At 37.3% G+C, this 15,492-nt stretch overlaps 1 protein-coding gene across 2 annotated transcripts in view; it reads right to left on the bottom strand.

The window, feature by feature from the left end:
* RBM46 (RNA binding motif protein 46) overlaps window positions 1-14,449 on the bottom strand; it is a 43,675-nt gene extending 29,226 nt beyond the window's left edge. The window contains exons 1-4 of one of the 2 annotated variants that reach the window (XM_029235708.1): window positions 14,290-14,449; window positions 2,648-2,809; window positions 1,355-1,822; window positions 60-842 (exon numbers count right to left, since the gene is read on the bottom strand). In XM_029235708.1, the coding sequence (XP_029091541.1) occupies window positions 60-842; window positions 1,355-1,822; window positions 2,648-2,798 (1,402 nt within the window). In that variant the 5' untranslated portion in view covers window positions 2,799-2,809; window positions 14,290-14,449. The remainder of the gene's footprint in view (window positions 1-59; window positions 843-1,354; window positions 1,823-2,647; window positions 2,810-14,289) is intronic. The other variant, XM_029235709.1, reaches the window with a different exon arrangement.
* Window positions 14,450-15,492: the final 1,043 nt, after the last annotated feature.

The raw sequence follows: 15,492 nt of genomic DNA, 5'->3' as shown, positions 1-15,492 counted from the left end.
TCTATAATACTTCCTAATTTCATATTCTACAATATTGTTTAAAGTATTTTTAAACTTACCCAAATGAAGTAATGTAAACTGGGCTGCCAGTTCCTTTGCATCTTCCAGAGTAGTACAGAGTTTGTCTGGCATGAAGTAACTCTGGGATCCATTTGCAATAGCAGGAATAACGATTTTATATATCAAGAGTACTTTCCCATCTTGACTTGTTGTTGAATATAAATAATATTCTGGTGGTGCCCAATTATTTTTGTTGCAGTAATAATCCAAATGCATTACTGCAGAATTGAAATGACTGGATTTTAAAGAATACATACTAATTGGAGTAAGCTTTGTTCCAGGAAAAAGTGGGTAAGTGCACCTTTCAATTTCAGGGGGGCCTGGGCTATGCTGGCCATTGAGACGAGCTGGAAGAGTTGGTGGCTTGCCTAGAGTTTTGGGGTAGCTCTCTTCTTTGTTAGCAAACACAATCAGGTTTTCCGAATTGGGGCTAATCTGACCATTAAGATGCTGTCTTCCAGTGTTTTCTTTAATTACAGGTTTTGCCAGTGTTACCTCAATACGTGCTCCATCAATGCATTTTCCATTCATAACAGACATAGCAGCCACTGCATCTTCTCGGTTGAAAAAGTGAACAAAAGCATAATCTCTAAGTTTCTTTACTCGTTCAACTGCACCAGGTTTGAATTTACTGAATTCTACTTTAATTGTTTCCTCTGCAGTTGAGATCATTAAATTTCGTACATAGAGAACTTTAACTCTCTGCATGGTTTCCTCATCAACCTCCTTCTCTGGGTCAGCCCAATCTACCTGAATGGTATGGCCCCACAGTTGGAAGGTTCCTGTAAAAAAAGAATAAATTAATTTGAAGACAATTAAAACAAAAGTCAAAATTAAGTAAAACTGTTTCTCCAAAGAAGCAGAAACTCAAATACATGTCGATATATTTGGTCAGCATTAGTTTCCTACTCACAAAATAGTTTTTACTAAGGCAAACCTAGCCAGAACTTATGGTGAAATTAATTTTAAGAGTCAAAAGAACAAAAACACTTCAAAGATGGACCTTTATTAGAAGAATTAGGTACTGTCCTTTGTATTTTTATCAAACAACAATGAACAGCTAAATTAAAATGTACACATTTAGTAAATCAGTAAATTATTATAAATAATGACTCATAAGATCAGCTTCATGTCTTCTGGAATCACTTGATTTATTTTACTTCCTTAAACAATCTCCATTCCTCTTTAAGGGCACTACATATTTTCATAAATTGACCTATGAGGTACTGTCGTCTGTCCATATGTATAGTAAGGTTAACACAGAAAAATAACCTTTGAAAAAGGATAAGTTTACCTGGAATTAGTTTTCTCCTAGCCATAGCAGCAGCTCTATGAGATTCATATTCAACAAATGCAAAACCGCGATTTTTGGTCTTATCAGTTGCGCTTGGGTAAACAATGACATCTACAACTCCTTCTGTAACTTTCTTCATTTCATCCAAGATTTCTTCCTTCTTCTTTTCCTTTGGAATAGCTCCAATAAATAATCTGCAATTATCCAAGCTTACACACACACCAATAAACTTCCCTGGTCGAATCTCATAATTATTAAGAATTCTGATGGCTAACTGGGCTTCTTCTTTTGTAGTATACATCACAAAAGCATAACCTCGATTTTCACCACTAAATTCCATCATAAGTCGAAATTCATATATCTTCCCAGCTCTTTCAAATACAGGAACTAACTCATCTTCATACATATCACGAGGTATTTTTCCTACAAAAACTTCACAGCCTCTAGGTGGAGGTGGACCTTCCCAACCTGAAAGACAAAAATAAACAGACAAATAAATTCTAATAAGATATTTATGTTCACTATTCAGTAATTCATGCCACAAATTTACTGTGAGCCTTCTATATGCTATGCACTATTACAGGTGTCGGGGATACAACAGTGAACAAACTAGAAGCCCCCTTCCCTCATGAAGCTTATATTCAATAGAGAAAGGAGACAATGAGTAATAAGTGCTATGGAGAAAAATAAAGCCTGAATGAAATGAGGGAATGAGCCTTGAGGATATATCAGAAAAAAGAAAAGCAAGTGCTTTTTATATTAGTTATATTAGAACAACCAGAGCATGCAGGTCTGTATAGGAAATGCATACTTGAGGGAGGAGTAAAATGGTAGCCATCAATGCAGTCAGAGGCCAAGATTTTCTTTTAAGTCTGATAGAAAGTTAATTGGAGGGTTTGAGCAAGGAAATTGTACTGGCTACTGGTAGAAAGGCAAAACATTATATCCAATAACCTGTTTGCATCTAGTATAAACAGCACTCCTCTACTCACTACTCTCAAATTCCTCCCCAAATGATCTCCCCTTTCATAGCTAGAGTGCCCTTTCCCGACTCACCTAATCCTGACTTCTTTCTCAACTGCTTCTTAAACCAAGAGGAGAGTTAAAAAATGTAAGGGAAAGACATGCATAACCATATAAGCTACCTCTTTTCCCTCCCAACCGTAAAAATGATTGCTGATGTCTTAAAGCGGTTACAAGGAAAGAGCTATTGTTTGGGATACTTGTGGAGATATACCTGATGTAAATGACTACATTAAAGATTCAAGTTTTTGAACATAAACAAATTCACACCTGGAGGTGGACCACCAAACTTCCTTTGCCCATTTTCTTGAACCATGTTGTATCCAGTCTTTTCCATCAAAGCAAGTAATGCTGCTTCATTCTGAGTACCAGTTCGGACTTTACTGCATCCATTTGTTCCATCTGTATTTTCTTCATTCATGGTTGCAGTTCCTAAAGCAAAGTTTAAAAGCAGTGTTTATGACATGGAGCGCCAGGAGGAATCTATGAAGCATTTCTTTGAGTAGCAAAAAACCAAGGATAGTTGTGGCTGCTACATTTGGTTATCACTGTAGCCCTGCCCCCAAAGTTCTTCCCTACAGTGGAAGCTGGAAAACTCTTTTAATGTCTCTGATCAATTAAGCAGTACCTTTTTAAGGCCTAAGCTACAAAGAGAGGAAGTCAAAAGTGAAAAAGAGAAAGGCAACAACAAAAACAAAAGTGGGAAAACAGAAGTAACTGAAAGGGAGAGGAGAAAAAAGCAAGCAGAAGTAGTAACTAAGTATTCAGAAATTATAAACTGATAGCGCTAAAATTAGGTGACCTCCAAAAGTCCTTCCTTGTTTTAAAATATCTGAGTTTTTCTGAGTGATGAGGAATACAGCTACAAACACATCCATATCATACACATCACACCCAATCTTTTTACAGTCTTTAAATTTCTTTCCAAGCAATCCTATTGCATCCAATGATGTAATTCTGAACACGGCAGGAGAGTAGCTCATGCACCCATACAGCTTCTACCTGCCATCTACCTCATTGCCTTAAATTTAGCAGCCCAGTGTTCTTTATTAAACTACTATTAAAGTAACTTAATAAACTACTACTTTATTCAACCACTATTAAAGTCACTTATCAAACTGCCTACTGAGTTTGCCTAACGAGCACTGAGAATGAGATTTTCATTTGGCATCCTGAATTCAACAGATCCAGAACTGAATGTCATTTTATCTTCCAAATGTGTTCCTTCCTGTTTTACCTGACTTCCATCAATTCATCCATCCAACCAATAAATGGCACCACAAGGAGTATGTATTACTCCTTCTCCAAACTGTCACAACCAGACACTTGGGACTAAACCCTTAAGTCCTTCCTTTGACTCACAGCTATCAGTCACAAAGACCTGCATATTTTCCCTTCTAAATACTTTTTTTCTTTTCTTTTGAAGGAAAGAATTTTTATTTTTTATCACCACATCTAACAGTTCTCAATAACTTTGAAATAACTCTATTATGTGCAACATAAAATTTTTAAAATCTGAAAAAAAAGAATGCTGTAAAAATAAAGAAATGAACACTGTAGAACCAACTGTAGACCTTGAATGTAACCCTACAATACCTATTTCTTACTTCTTTTGGCTGAATTTTTCCATGTAAATTCTACCATTTCGAAATAAATTGACCTCCCTTCCTTCAGCTCATGGAGCACGTAATTAATTTCTACTTTTCAAAAATGAAATGCATTTGGTAAATGTACCAGAAAGAACTGGTTCTCATCGAGAGGCAACTGCCATAGAGATTACAAGCATATACACACTACCAAATGTAAAATAGATAGCTAGTGGGAAGCAGATGCATAGCACAGGGAGATCAGCTTGGTGCTCTGTGTCCACCTAAATATTTCTTGAAATCAATCTTTTCCTGTCTATCCCCACAGCCTGTTCTCAATTATTTCTTACTTGAATTAGCATAGTCCTTCCTCATTACTCAGTATCCATAGGGGATTCCCACAGATACCAAAACCCACGTACGCTCAAGTCTCATAAAATAGCATAGTAGTTGCCTATAACCTATGCACCTCTTCCCACATACTTTAAATCATCTCTAGATTACTAGAACACCTAATAAAATGTAAATGGTATATTAACAGTTGTAAACGCAATGCAAATGATATATAAATAGTTGCCAGCATTCCTGGCAAATTCAAGTTTGGGGAACTTTCTGGAATTTCTTTTTTCAAATGTTTTCGATCAAAGATTGGGTGACTCTGCAGCTCTGGAACCGCGGATACGGAGGGCCAACTATGCTAGGTTCCTAACCATTGTTCCAGGTTTTAGCCTTGTCTCTTACAAACAAAATCTCCACAATGCTGTCAAGATGATATAAAATATGTATATGACTACTTTAAGCTTCTCTTACAAATCAGAACTAAGGGAAAAAATGGGTAAATTTATTTTTAAAATCTTATAGTCAAGAAGGCCCTGCTAAAAATTAAACAAAAAGCCTCAAAGAAAAATATTACTAGATTTTTACTACCTAAGTATTAACTATTTTGAAGGCAAAAAATACCACAAAACTAAGATGGAAAATTACAAACAGGGAAAAATGATCTGCAACACAACATAATAAAAGGCTAATTTCCTTCAAATAAGAGCAGCATGGTGTCATAATTGAGAGCAAATTCAGGTACCCAAACGACTGCTTAAATGTGAACCCTGGTTCCTCCCTTTACTAGCTATGACTTTGGGCAAGTTTGGCCTCAGTTTGTCTTTAAAAGGTAGATAGTAACAGTTTCTACTTCATTGAGTTATTGTCAGGATTAAGCATAAAGTGCTTAAAATAGTATTTTGCATATAAGCACTATAAATGTATTTACTATCTAATTAATATAATAGAATATATAATTAATAGTAATTTCTAATAAAATAATACTGTTGTATAACAAATTAATAGAACAATAAAAAAAGAAACTGCTGACCAGGGACTGCAAACTCTAATTCATTCATTTACTCAAGAAATGTTTATTAAGGACCAACTGTGTGCCAGGCACTACTCCTTATGTCTGGGATACATCAGTAAATAAAGGACCAAAATTCCTCCCTTGTATAGCTTATACTCCAGTAAGGAAAACAAATGATAATACAATATGTAAATAATATATGTTAAAAGATAACAGTAGGGGGAAAAAGAACAGAGATAGGGCACATGGGTGGGGAAGAGGTTTGCAGAAGACAGGGTGTAATTTTAAACAGATAAGCAGCATAGGCCTCCCTATAACACTGAGGAACCTAGCCATTGCAGTTATTTGGGAAGAACATTCAACACAAATGGAAAAATGAGGACAGAGGCCCAAGAGTAGAAGTATGCATGGCACATATAAGGTACAGCAAGGGGACCAGTATGGTAAAGCCAAGAGGAGAACAGTGGGAGATGAAGTCAGCGAGGTAACAAGCTGCCACATCACACAGACCTTGTAAGTCAGGTGCCGAAGGACTTCACGTTTATTCTGAGTAAATGAGGAGCCACTGGAGATTCTGAGCACAAGGGTAATATGATCTTTCATTTTAAAAGGAACACCTGGCTATTGTATTGTTCTACTAAGCAGAGAGAACTGCACAAAGTTGGAAAGTGCTGAACAGAAGGTATCTTCCCGCCAAACTGAAGTATTCAAATACAGGTTGGACATGCTGGAGAAATTCAAACAAAGGGTGCATTGCTGGACCATGTGGCTTTTAACGTTCCTTCCAAAATTTAGTACAAAGAGAGTTCACGCATAGACCCTGCCTTAAAAGGACTTACAATCCAGGAAAGAGCAGTATCATCACCATCATCCAGTTAGGTGCCTTCTATGTTTTAAACCTGCATTTCAGAGAGCATTATCTCTACAAGAGATTCATAGTTCCTTGAAAACAAAATGTTGCAGGGTTTTAAAAAAAACTGGAAATTAATTCAATTAAAAAAACAATAATAAAAACTGTAGAGACCAAACAAAATACCTGCAGACTTTCTGTGGTTTAAACTCTGGGCTGCATAACAGCAGAGATCCCACCTGCCTTGAACACTTTCCCTGTTACCCACAGTGCTTGGTATACAGTAGGTACTCAGTAATTATTTGTTGGATGAAGAATCTAACAGAAAATTCAAAAAAATCCTTAATATAACTTCATACACTTTGGGCAGGTGTGCATTAAATTGGAATGATTTTTTTGAGGAAAATTTGTTAATATTTATTAAAATCTAGGGCTTCCCTGGTGGCGCAGTGGTTGAGAGTCTGCCTGCCGATGCAGGGGACACTGGTTCGAGCCCCAGTCCGGGAAGATCCCACATGCCGCAGAGCGTGAGCCATGGCCGCTGAGCCTGCGCGTCTGGAGCCTGTGCTCCGCAACGGGAGAGGCCACAACAGTGAGAGGCCCGCGTACCGCAAAAAAAAAAAAAAAAATCTAAAATGTACATATACTCAGTAATTCAATTACTAAGAAATTAACCTACAGGTATAGTTGCACAAGTATATAAAGATAGATGCACAAGCATGTTCGCCGAAACATTGTATGCAAAATAAAAAATCTAAAAACTATCTAGTTGTCTACCAATAGAGGAATGATTTAAAAATTATGGTATAACTACACAATGGAATGTTATGTAGTTATTAAAGAATGTCATAGATTTGTGTGTGCTGATATGGAAAAATATTCAAGAAATATCACATGAGAGTAAGTTGGAGAACAATACATTTTACTATATATCAACTGTGTGTTTTGTTTAAAGTTATTTATGTATACACTCACAGATGCTTGTGAATACAAAAATTAAGGCATACAATTTTGGAAAAATTTACAAGGAACTTTAACAGTAGTTATCATTGGTAAGTAGGAATGAGGAGTTAAGGGACCTTAATTTGTCACTTTTCTGTGAATATCAAGAGTATGCTACTTTTATTAAAAGCAGAAAGCCCTTTCAGGGATTTCCCACTCTGTCGTAAAGATAAAATCTAAACTCTTTTTTAGAAAAGTCATAAAGGTCCTTTCCTAACCTGGCCCACCTACCCCTCTCCAACTTCATTTCTTACTATATGTCAACAGCAACACTTATCTAGTTGCAATTTCACAAATGTGCCATGTTCTCATATACCAGCCTTTGCATAGGCTGCTCCCACAGTCCTTCCTCACTTTCTTTGCCTTTCTCACTCTTAATATTGTCCCAAAAAACCCTTGTCGACCCTCCCTTCTCAACGCTAAATTAGGTACTGTATTCCTTTGTACTGCTACCATCTCAGAGTGCTGGGCTGTCAACCCCTACCACTCCTCCTCTCCAACCCCCGACAGAGTTTTAGAAGGGTCTAGTCTTTTATTTCCAGATCTCTACCACAATGTACATTCCCTGGCATATGTTTAATGCTCAATGAATGAGACAGGGAGAGAGAGACATTGTGGTTTAACTAAAAGTAATGGACCTGGGTTCTACTTCTCAGTCAACAGACCTTTGACAAATCACTTTACACTTTTACCTTTACTAATTTCTGAAATTCCATTTTATGCTTATTTCTGCATTCATTTATTTACCACATTATATACTCTGCATGACGACAGGCACTTTATACACATTATCTCATTTAGTACTTACCCTGTGAGGTAAGTTTTCTTTTCCATTTTAAAAATAAATAAACTAAGATAAGAGAGACAAAAGTCATAGCACTTGTAGGGTCGATATGCAAATCAGAGACCCGTCTGCCTAAATACTGGACTCCTAAACCCCTACTTTATATTACCCTCGTTTTAGTTATTTAATAATCTGAGATCTCCAAAGAGTGATATAATTTGCCGGAGATCATATAACTTATAAACTGCAATACCAGTACCTGAATCCAGACTTTTTTCAGAATAGTTTAAAAAAAAAGGTTAAAATAACTAATCAATTACTCATGCCTTCTTTGAAAAACTACAACACAATTAAAAAAAAAAAAAACCACAACACTGTACAAACTTAGAGGGAAAAAAAATCCATCAACAAAAACTTTTTGGAAAACCCCTAATAAAATAATTTCAAACTTAACAGAGACCTTAAAAATCATCTAATTCAACCACCCACCTGATGTTTACATCTTCTTTATAATACTGCTGCAGAGCAGTCATCCATCTTATTCTTGAATTCTTACAACAAACTCACTATCCACTAGAGCAACGTAAGTTTGGCTAACTCTTTAAGAAAGTTCTTCCTTTTAATGGATCATAATCTCTTTCCTTGTAACTTTCACCTATAGGTTCTGACTTTATTCTTCTGGCCAAACTGAACATGTCTCTTTCATATAACTGCATTTGAAAAACGATTCTTCTCTTCTCCAGGTTAAACATTATCAGTTTCTTTAACCCAACATCTTCTAAGTTGATGTCCCTAAAATGATTATTCCAGGAGCTATTAACAGGCCTCAAAATTGTGTTCAATGCCTAAAAACATCTGAGAATCACTATACCTTCCTCTTAAGAGCATCACAAGGAAAACCAGTATATTTAAGCCCACAAAAAGTTTTAGTTAAACAAACCTTTCGGCTTTGTTTAACTCAGTGTTTTCCAAACATTTCAATATGATACCCTAATTTTCCTTAGTAACTCTATTAGCTTTCTATAGAGCCATTTGGAAAATGGGTGTATTAACTGCTTCTTGTATAGTTTCATGTTCCCTCACTATCCTCTTTTACCTTTAAAAGCATGATGGCCAAGACTGAAAAGTCCACCAGTACAGAGAAAGATTACATGTTTTACACAGCTGCATGATACTCACAGTTCAAATTCAGCAAACTGTCAAAAAAACAAACAAAAACCAAAAGACCCAAATCTGTCCTAGCCTATATCAAGTAACTAGATTTTAGAGTCATACTGAATTTCATCTTCTTAGGTTTAACCAACCAGTTCTTCCCACCCTCCTCTCTAATCCAACTGGTGCTCCATACATGAAATGACCTAACTTATCCCCCTCTTCCAAGACACAACTGTTACATATGTGCAAGCTTAATTAAGAGCTATCTTTCCAAATATAATAAAAAAAAAACAACTTAAATCTGCCCTAGTCTAACCAGTGAATAGTAACAGAATTCAACAATGGCTTAAATAGTCAACATTCTGTCATCCTTGTAATAAAACAGAATATCCACCCATCAATATTGTTTGCGTACTGATAATTCATTTTAAACATGTATTTACACTTGAAAAACAGGTATATGTGATATCCTAAAGAACGTTTGTTTTAAATACTAAAGCTACATTGTAAAGGCCCATCTCCATAAAAGGTAAAAAGCTGTTCAGCTTTTCCTTAATTCCTCCTTCCATGTTCATTTCATCATGGCTAGTAACGTCTTTCTCTTTATATAATTTTCAGATTCTTTTAATTTACTGGCCTCATATATTTACTAAATGCCAGAAGTAGGAAAGAAGTCTTATCAAGGGAAAAGTCTTAAGTCTGTATATTCAGCTAACTGTGTACCTTATACTTCAGGAATATATTTTATTAATGTGACATCAAATCCCAATAAATAAATCAATGTATTATTAATAGATTCTTATAAAAGAGATGCTACTCTTTGACAATCAAAATCATTAATGAGAGAAAGATTAACCAACCTTTTGTCTTTAAACACAACTTTTTTCTACTATCATTCCTTTAAAATGAAAAGCATTTTCAATGATATAACTACCTTTCTCTGTTTAAGATGGTTTTTATTCTAGGTTTTGCCATTATACCATCACTGAAGACTTTACAGTAAGAAAAATATTATAATTGCAAGTGGACCCTAAACCACCTCCAATTTTATACATTGGAAAATCAAGAGTAAGTAAGGTAAGGAAATTTGCTTAAGGTCACAAAACTAGTAACTGAAAAGACCTGAGGCTCAAGCCCTCAGAGATTTATAAACTCTGGCTCTCTTCTATCATTTAGTCTAGAGGAACCTTAACGGAAAAAACATCCCACAGGACATCATACTGGCCCAATACACTAAAGACATCACATTGATACAATGTAGAGAAAAGCAAAGTGTAACATTTCTATTTTTAAAACAGGCTGCAGGAAAAAGGATGAGGAAAAAAAGACTCTAGTTTAATACGCTACCTTACACATGAAATTTACTGCCTATAAACATAATAGATAAATACGGCTTCTGCTTCCATTTTATCCAAAGAAGTCTTGGACTTTTTTTTTTTTTTTATTGTAATGCATAGCCTGCTCTAAATGGCTGATTTCTGCAACTCACCCCACCTCTCCAATTACTTTATAGACATATATTTTGGGTTTATCCATGTCACTGAAGTTATATTTTTGAAGACATTATCTAAAGCCCCCAATAGGCCAGACTCCACATTAAAGACTCTTTTCACTAAAGAAATACTAGAAACGTATGTTATATTCAGTACACTTCAAGAAATCTCAAAATATAAAAACTTGAAATTACAGAAGTATAAGATACACTGGAAAGTCACCAATCCTACCCTCTCTTTAAAAAGGAGTATGTTCTTAAAGTCTCCAAAACACAAGTAACATATACACATATCTAAGTCACAATTAAGAAAGTTTAAAAATATCTAACATGAAGACCATACTTAATTTAACCAAAATACATTTCTAGAAGAGCCAGAATTCAGGAACCTCAACTAGAGAACTATAAATCAAATCTAAAACAGACATACAATATCTTTATATTCATTCCAAAATGTTCCAGAATCAATCTGAGAATTACCAAAATTCCAAGGAAGCATAGCAGTCCAATACATTATGACAAAGCTGACATACCAACTGAAGCCTCCAAGGCTCAGTTAGTCCTCTGCCACTTTCAGCTGTGTATTCACAGCCCTAAGTGTTTTACAAACTTTCTTCCTACCCTGCTGACCCAAGGAATCTGAGTAAAGGAAGGAGGGTCCTGAGCATGAGAATGGCATACATGGTTTATGCAAAAAAAAAAAAAAAAGTAGGAAGGGTAGATTAAAAGTTGTTGTACTCTATAAACTCTAGCTTTCACAGATAAATATTTTTTCCTAAACTTTGGACTTTCAAAGATTCCTCTCCATCTCAGTTTCAAAAGTAGAAGAAAAAGAAAAACAAAAAATCCACTAAGCTGTAAAGCAGAAGTACGAGATAGTATAGCCAATCACAGGATAGATATTCAAGCAGCAATTTGAATCAAGCCTTTAGCTTGAAATTCTAACTATATCTTCATTAATATTAAACATCTTAATAAGTTAACAAAAATATAAAATTTCAAATTCCTACTCCCTTTCAAAATAGAAAATATATTAATGAAAAAATAACAAGCACAATTTTAGCAAAATATAAATGAAAATTAATCATTCATCTAAAGGAACTTGTCAGTTGTGTACAAACTACTTAAATGGAAACTTCATCTTCTGAATTACTGTAAAAATTTATGAAGTTGTGAAAATGAACATTTTATAAATTTTATTTGGATTTTTAAAAACTGAATGCAATAGTGAAAAAGTATTAATTTTAAAAATATCAAAATACATTTATAGAAAGCACATTAGGTCTTTAAGGCATCCTTTAAATTACATGGCATTAAGTTCCTCATTTGTTCAGTTGTTACTGAGTGTGGTACATGGTTAGCAGGTCAATGGAGGTTTTTTTAGCAACAACTCATTTTAGTGACAGACTGCACTACAGGAACATGGTTGGAAAAATGAGAAGGATTAGTCAAAAATGTATGGATGTGTAAGTCTAACATTAAAAGGGTATAAATGGATCAGTTCAATTCCATTACTTTTATGAAAGAATGAGAGCACATTTTTATTCCTAGAAGTTAAATACATAAAGTATAAAAAGTTTTAGTACTAGGTGTCTCACAACCTCTAGGAGTACTGTGGAGGGCAGGTTTAAATTCAGAAAAGACTTAAAACTTGAACTACTTTAAAAAATAATTGTAACTAAAAATAAATTTTTAAAATAGTGCTTTGAATACAAAAGTGTAATATGCTCTTTGAACTTCGGATAAAGCTGTCCACAATAGGACCAAAATTCTTGTACACTACTACAAAATTATGCATTACTATTGCTTACATAAGGTTTTCTATAATCTGTCACCTGAAATCTCTTACAATTTGAACACAGAGACATTTTCTTCCCTCATTTTCTTGCTTCACCAACTCTCAGGTAATAAAATGAGAAACAACAACCAGCATTAATATGCAAATCTGGACAGATTTTACACCAAACCCTCCTTAAACTAGCATGTCTAAGTTTCCTAACAACAAAAATGACACCCTTAAAAATATAAGGCTTAATTTCTGTCCATAAATTGGGCATATTCTTGTTACTAATAATTTTTACCTCATTATATATCTAGTAATGTTACATCTTATTTTTCAATAAAAGATACACTTTACATTTCACTTTATATTTCAAGTGTTGATATGTATTATAATCTTAGGTAATTATGTTCAAGTTGAATACTCCATCTTCTTAAGTGAAAATTAGCAATTGAAGCAGTGCTAATTATGGCACTGCTAATATTTAATAACTGCAGCACTAATACTAATCTTTATGCCTATAATGGCACATAATTGCAATCAAGCTATTCTTAAAATAGAATATTTTTAATGTGTACTCTGGAAAGGAATATATCATGAGAGCCCATGATGAACTTTAATTCTGAAAAGCTCTAAATGGAAGTTTGTCGAACTCCTCAACTATACACTGCAATGATTCATGAAAGGAAAATACCTTCTAATTATTTAAATAAGCAAAATTCTATCAACACGCGAATGTTATTTATATGTTAGTCTACTTATACATGCAACATATCCTGCTTCCTGGTTCTATGGCATCATCCTCAAACACAAAGTGGTACAGATGTGTAAAAGAAGGCAAGTCTTTAAAAGCACCTGCTGATGTTCCATGATATTGGCCTATATTAGAATCACCATATACGATAAAGGCCATAGAGTATTCATCAAGAATGTAAAGAGACAGCTGAAAGAAACGTCAACATTAGCTAAACTAAATTCACATATGAAGCAACGGTGCCCAAATAAACCAAGCAGCTTCACAAGGATCTCAGAATTCAAACCAATGCAAGGATGTAACCTCACGTCTCCTGACTCCAGGTTCAGCGGTCTTTCCGGTACCCCCCAAAAATATTTTTATTTAATTAGTAATTAAAACCATGTGGCGTTAGGAAACAAAGATGATACTGTGCGGGTATTCACGCGTGTAGTAGTCCATGGCTGCACGCCGCTTGTCGCGGGGGAGAGGGGTCACTATCACCCTCTCCACCCGCAGCCCGCCACTGTCAACACCCGACACACTAGAGAGCCCTTGCGGAGGAACAGAAGAGAGTCCAAGGCTGAGAAGAAAGTTCGAGGCTCATCCCCGTTACAACTCGATGAAAAGAACGACGTAATTGCCAAATCTCACCCAGCAGTGGGACGCCCAGGGCGTCGTCCCAAAGCCTCCAGAGGGGACGCGCGGGTGCGACAACGGCTGCACGGCCGGGAGGTCTGGCAGGCGGCCTGGACCTGCGGCGATCGACAGAAGAAAAGTGTTAGGAGAAGAACATGGAGGGAAGCGGATGGGAAGCGGCCGGAAGGCGGCGGGGGAGAGCGGAAATAAGGCGGAGAGAGGGCAGGGCGCCGCGGACGGAAGGAGCCGCAGAGGGGCCCCAACAGGACCTCGGGGCTGGGGGCGGACTGCCTGCGAGGCCACGCGGCGCAAGCAGCGACGCCGGGCCCAGTCTGCTCAAAAGATGCCCCTGGGGCGGGAAGCCACGCCGAGGGCACCCGCCCTTCCGCTGCTCGACGGGGCTGGGACAACTCGCAAACACCGCCTCCCGCCGGGCTTGGGTCCCCGCTGCTCAATTGCCGGGGCAGGGAGTCGGACAGGGCTTTCTGCAGCCAGGAGGCAGGGTCTCCAGTGTCCCTGCGGCCCCCACCCCTTCCTCACCCCTCGGGTCTTCAAATGTTCGTCCTAAATCCCTGGGACCAACGACCACAAACCGCCGCCACCGTTTCGGGGCCAGTCGGTCGGCGCGGTGGTCGCCGCAGGGGGGAGGGGAGCCCACGTGGAGGAGCTCGCGGCGTCCTCGCGCCTAGCCTGGTCTCCCAGCTGGCACAGCGCTCGGTGGCCTTGGCAGCCCACGCGGAATGACGCCTCGACCAATCAGTGACCAGCCCCGGGGAGGGGGGAGTGGGCGGGACCAAGGTTTAAATCTGAAGGTGGCTCTTGGAAGGGGAGAAAAAAACTTTTGGAGTGACAGACGCTTTAGCCAATTGGAGCGAAAAGAGCCAGTTGTCTGCGCAGTTGGGCAGAGACTGATACAAAAAAAGGGTCCTGCGTGTTTTGTTGAGGCGTTTAAAAACAAGGGCTGTAATTTGAACTTCTTTACTTCTCTTACTTGGGGGGGAATGTGGATGCATTGTAAAGGTTCTTTTTCTCAGTGTTTTCAAGTCTTAAACTGCTAGTCTGACCCAAGACAGTCATATATACTAACTATGGACCTCTTTAAATAAGGACTTGGGGGTGGGGGTGGGGAGATACAAGCCTAAAAGAAGGATTTGCAATAGACTAGACTTGTAAAGATTTGAGTGGTTTAAGTGCGCAAGAGGTTGGGCTGAATCGGAGACTTAGTAGTAATAGGTCGGACTGTACAGCTATAATCAGTTGGGAGAGTGATTTGGCGGTGGCGGAGCTGAAGAACCAGGTTGTACTCGTGTAAAACCAGCTTTCATGGATACGGTTGTGTCACATACTGCAGGCATAACCCTGAATTTTGCCTCCTTTAAAAATAGAGCTTGGGTTTCTATGGCAGACAACGAAAGAAAAAGATGACTTTAGGAACCAATTCCATAGATTCATGGAGTATTAGAACTGGAAAGAACCTAGATCATGTAGCTTCTCCTTTAACAAAGGAGGAACTTGATGCCCAGAATAATCCACTGAGTTAACACAGTAAACACAGGCCCCCCTAATTACCAACCTCGTGTTGCTTTCTTCTACACTAATTTGTGATTTCAATTTGTTGTCTCCGTATATTCGAGGCCCTAATGAATGTCTTAAATTTGCTTAGTTAACAAGTCGTGTGTGCGTATATATATATATATTTTTAACATACTTCAACAGTAAGGAATGAGCAAGAACTTTGGAGTC

Source organism: Monodon monoceros, unplaced genomic scaffold, assembly GCF_005190385.1.
Source record: "Monodon monoceros isolate NGI ecotype Baffin Bay Population unplaced genomic scaffold, NGI_Narwhal_1 Super_Scaffold_20, whole genome shotgun sequence".
Lineage (NCBI taxonomy): Eukaryota > Metazoa > Chordata > Mammalia > Artiodactyla > Monodontidae > Monodon > Monodon monoceros.
This window is presented reverse-complemented; position numbering and strand designations above follow the sequence as displayed.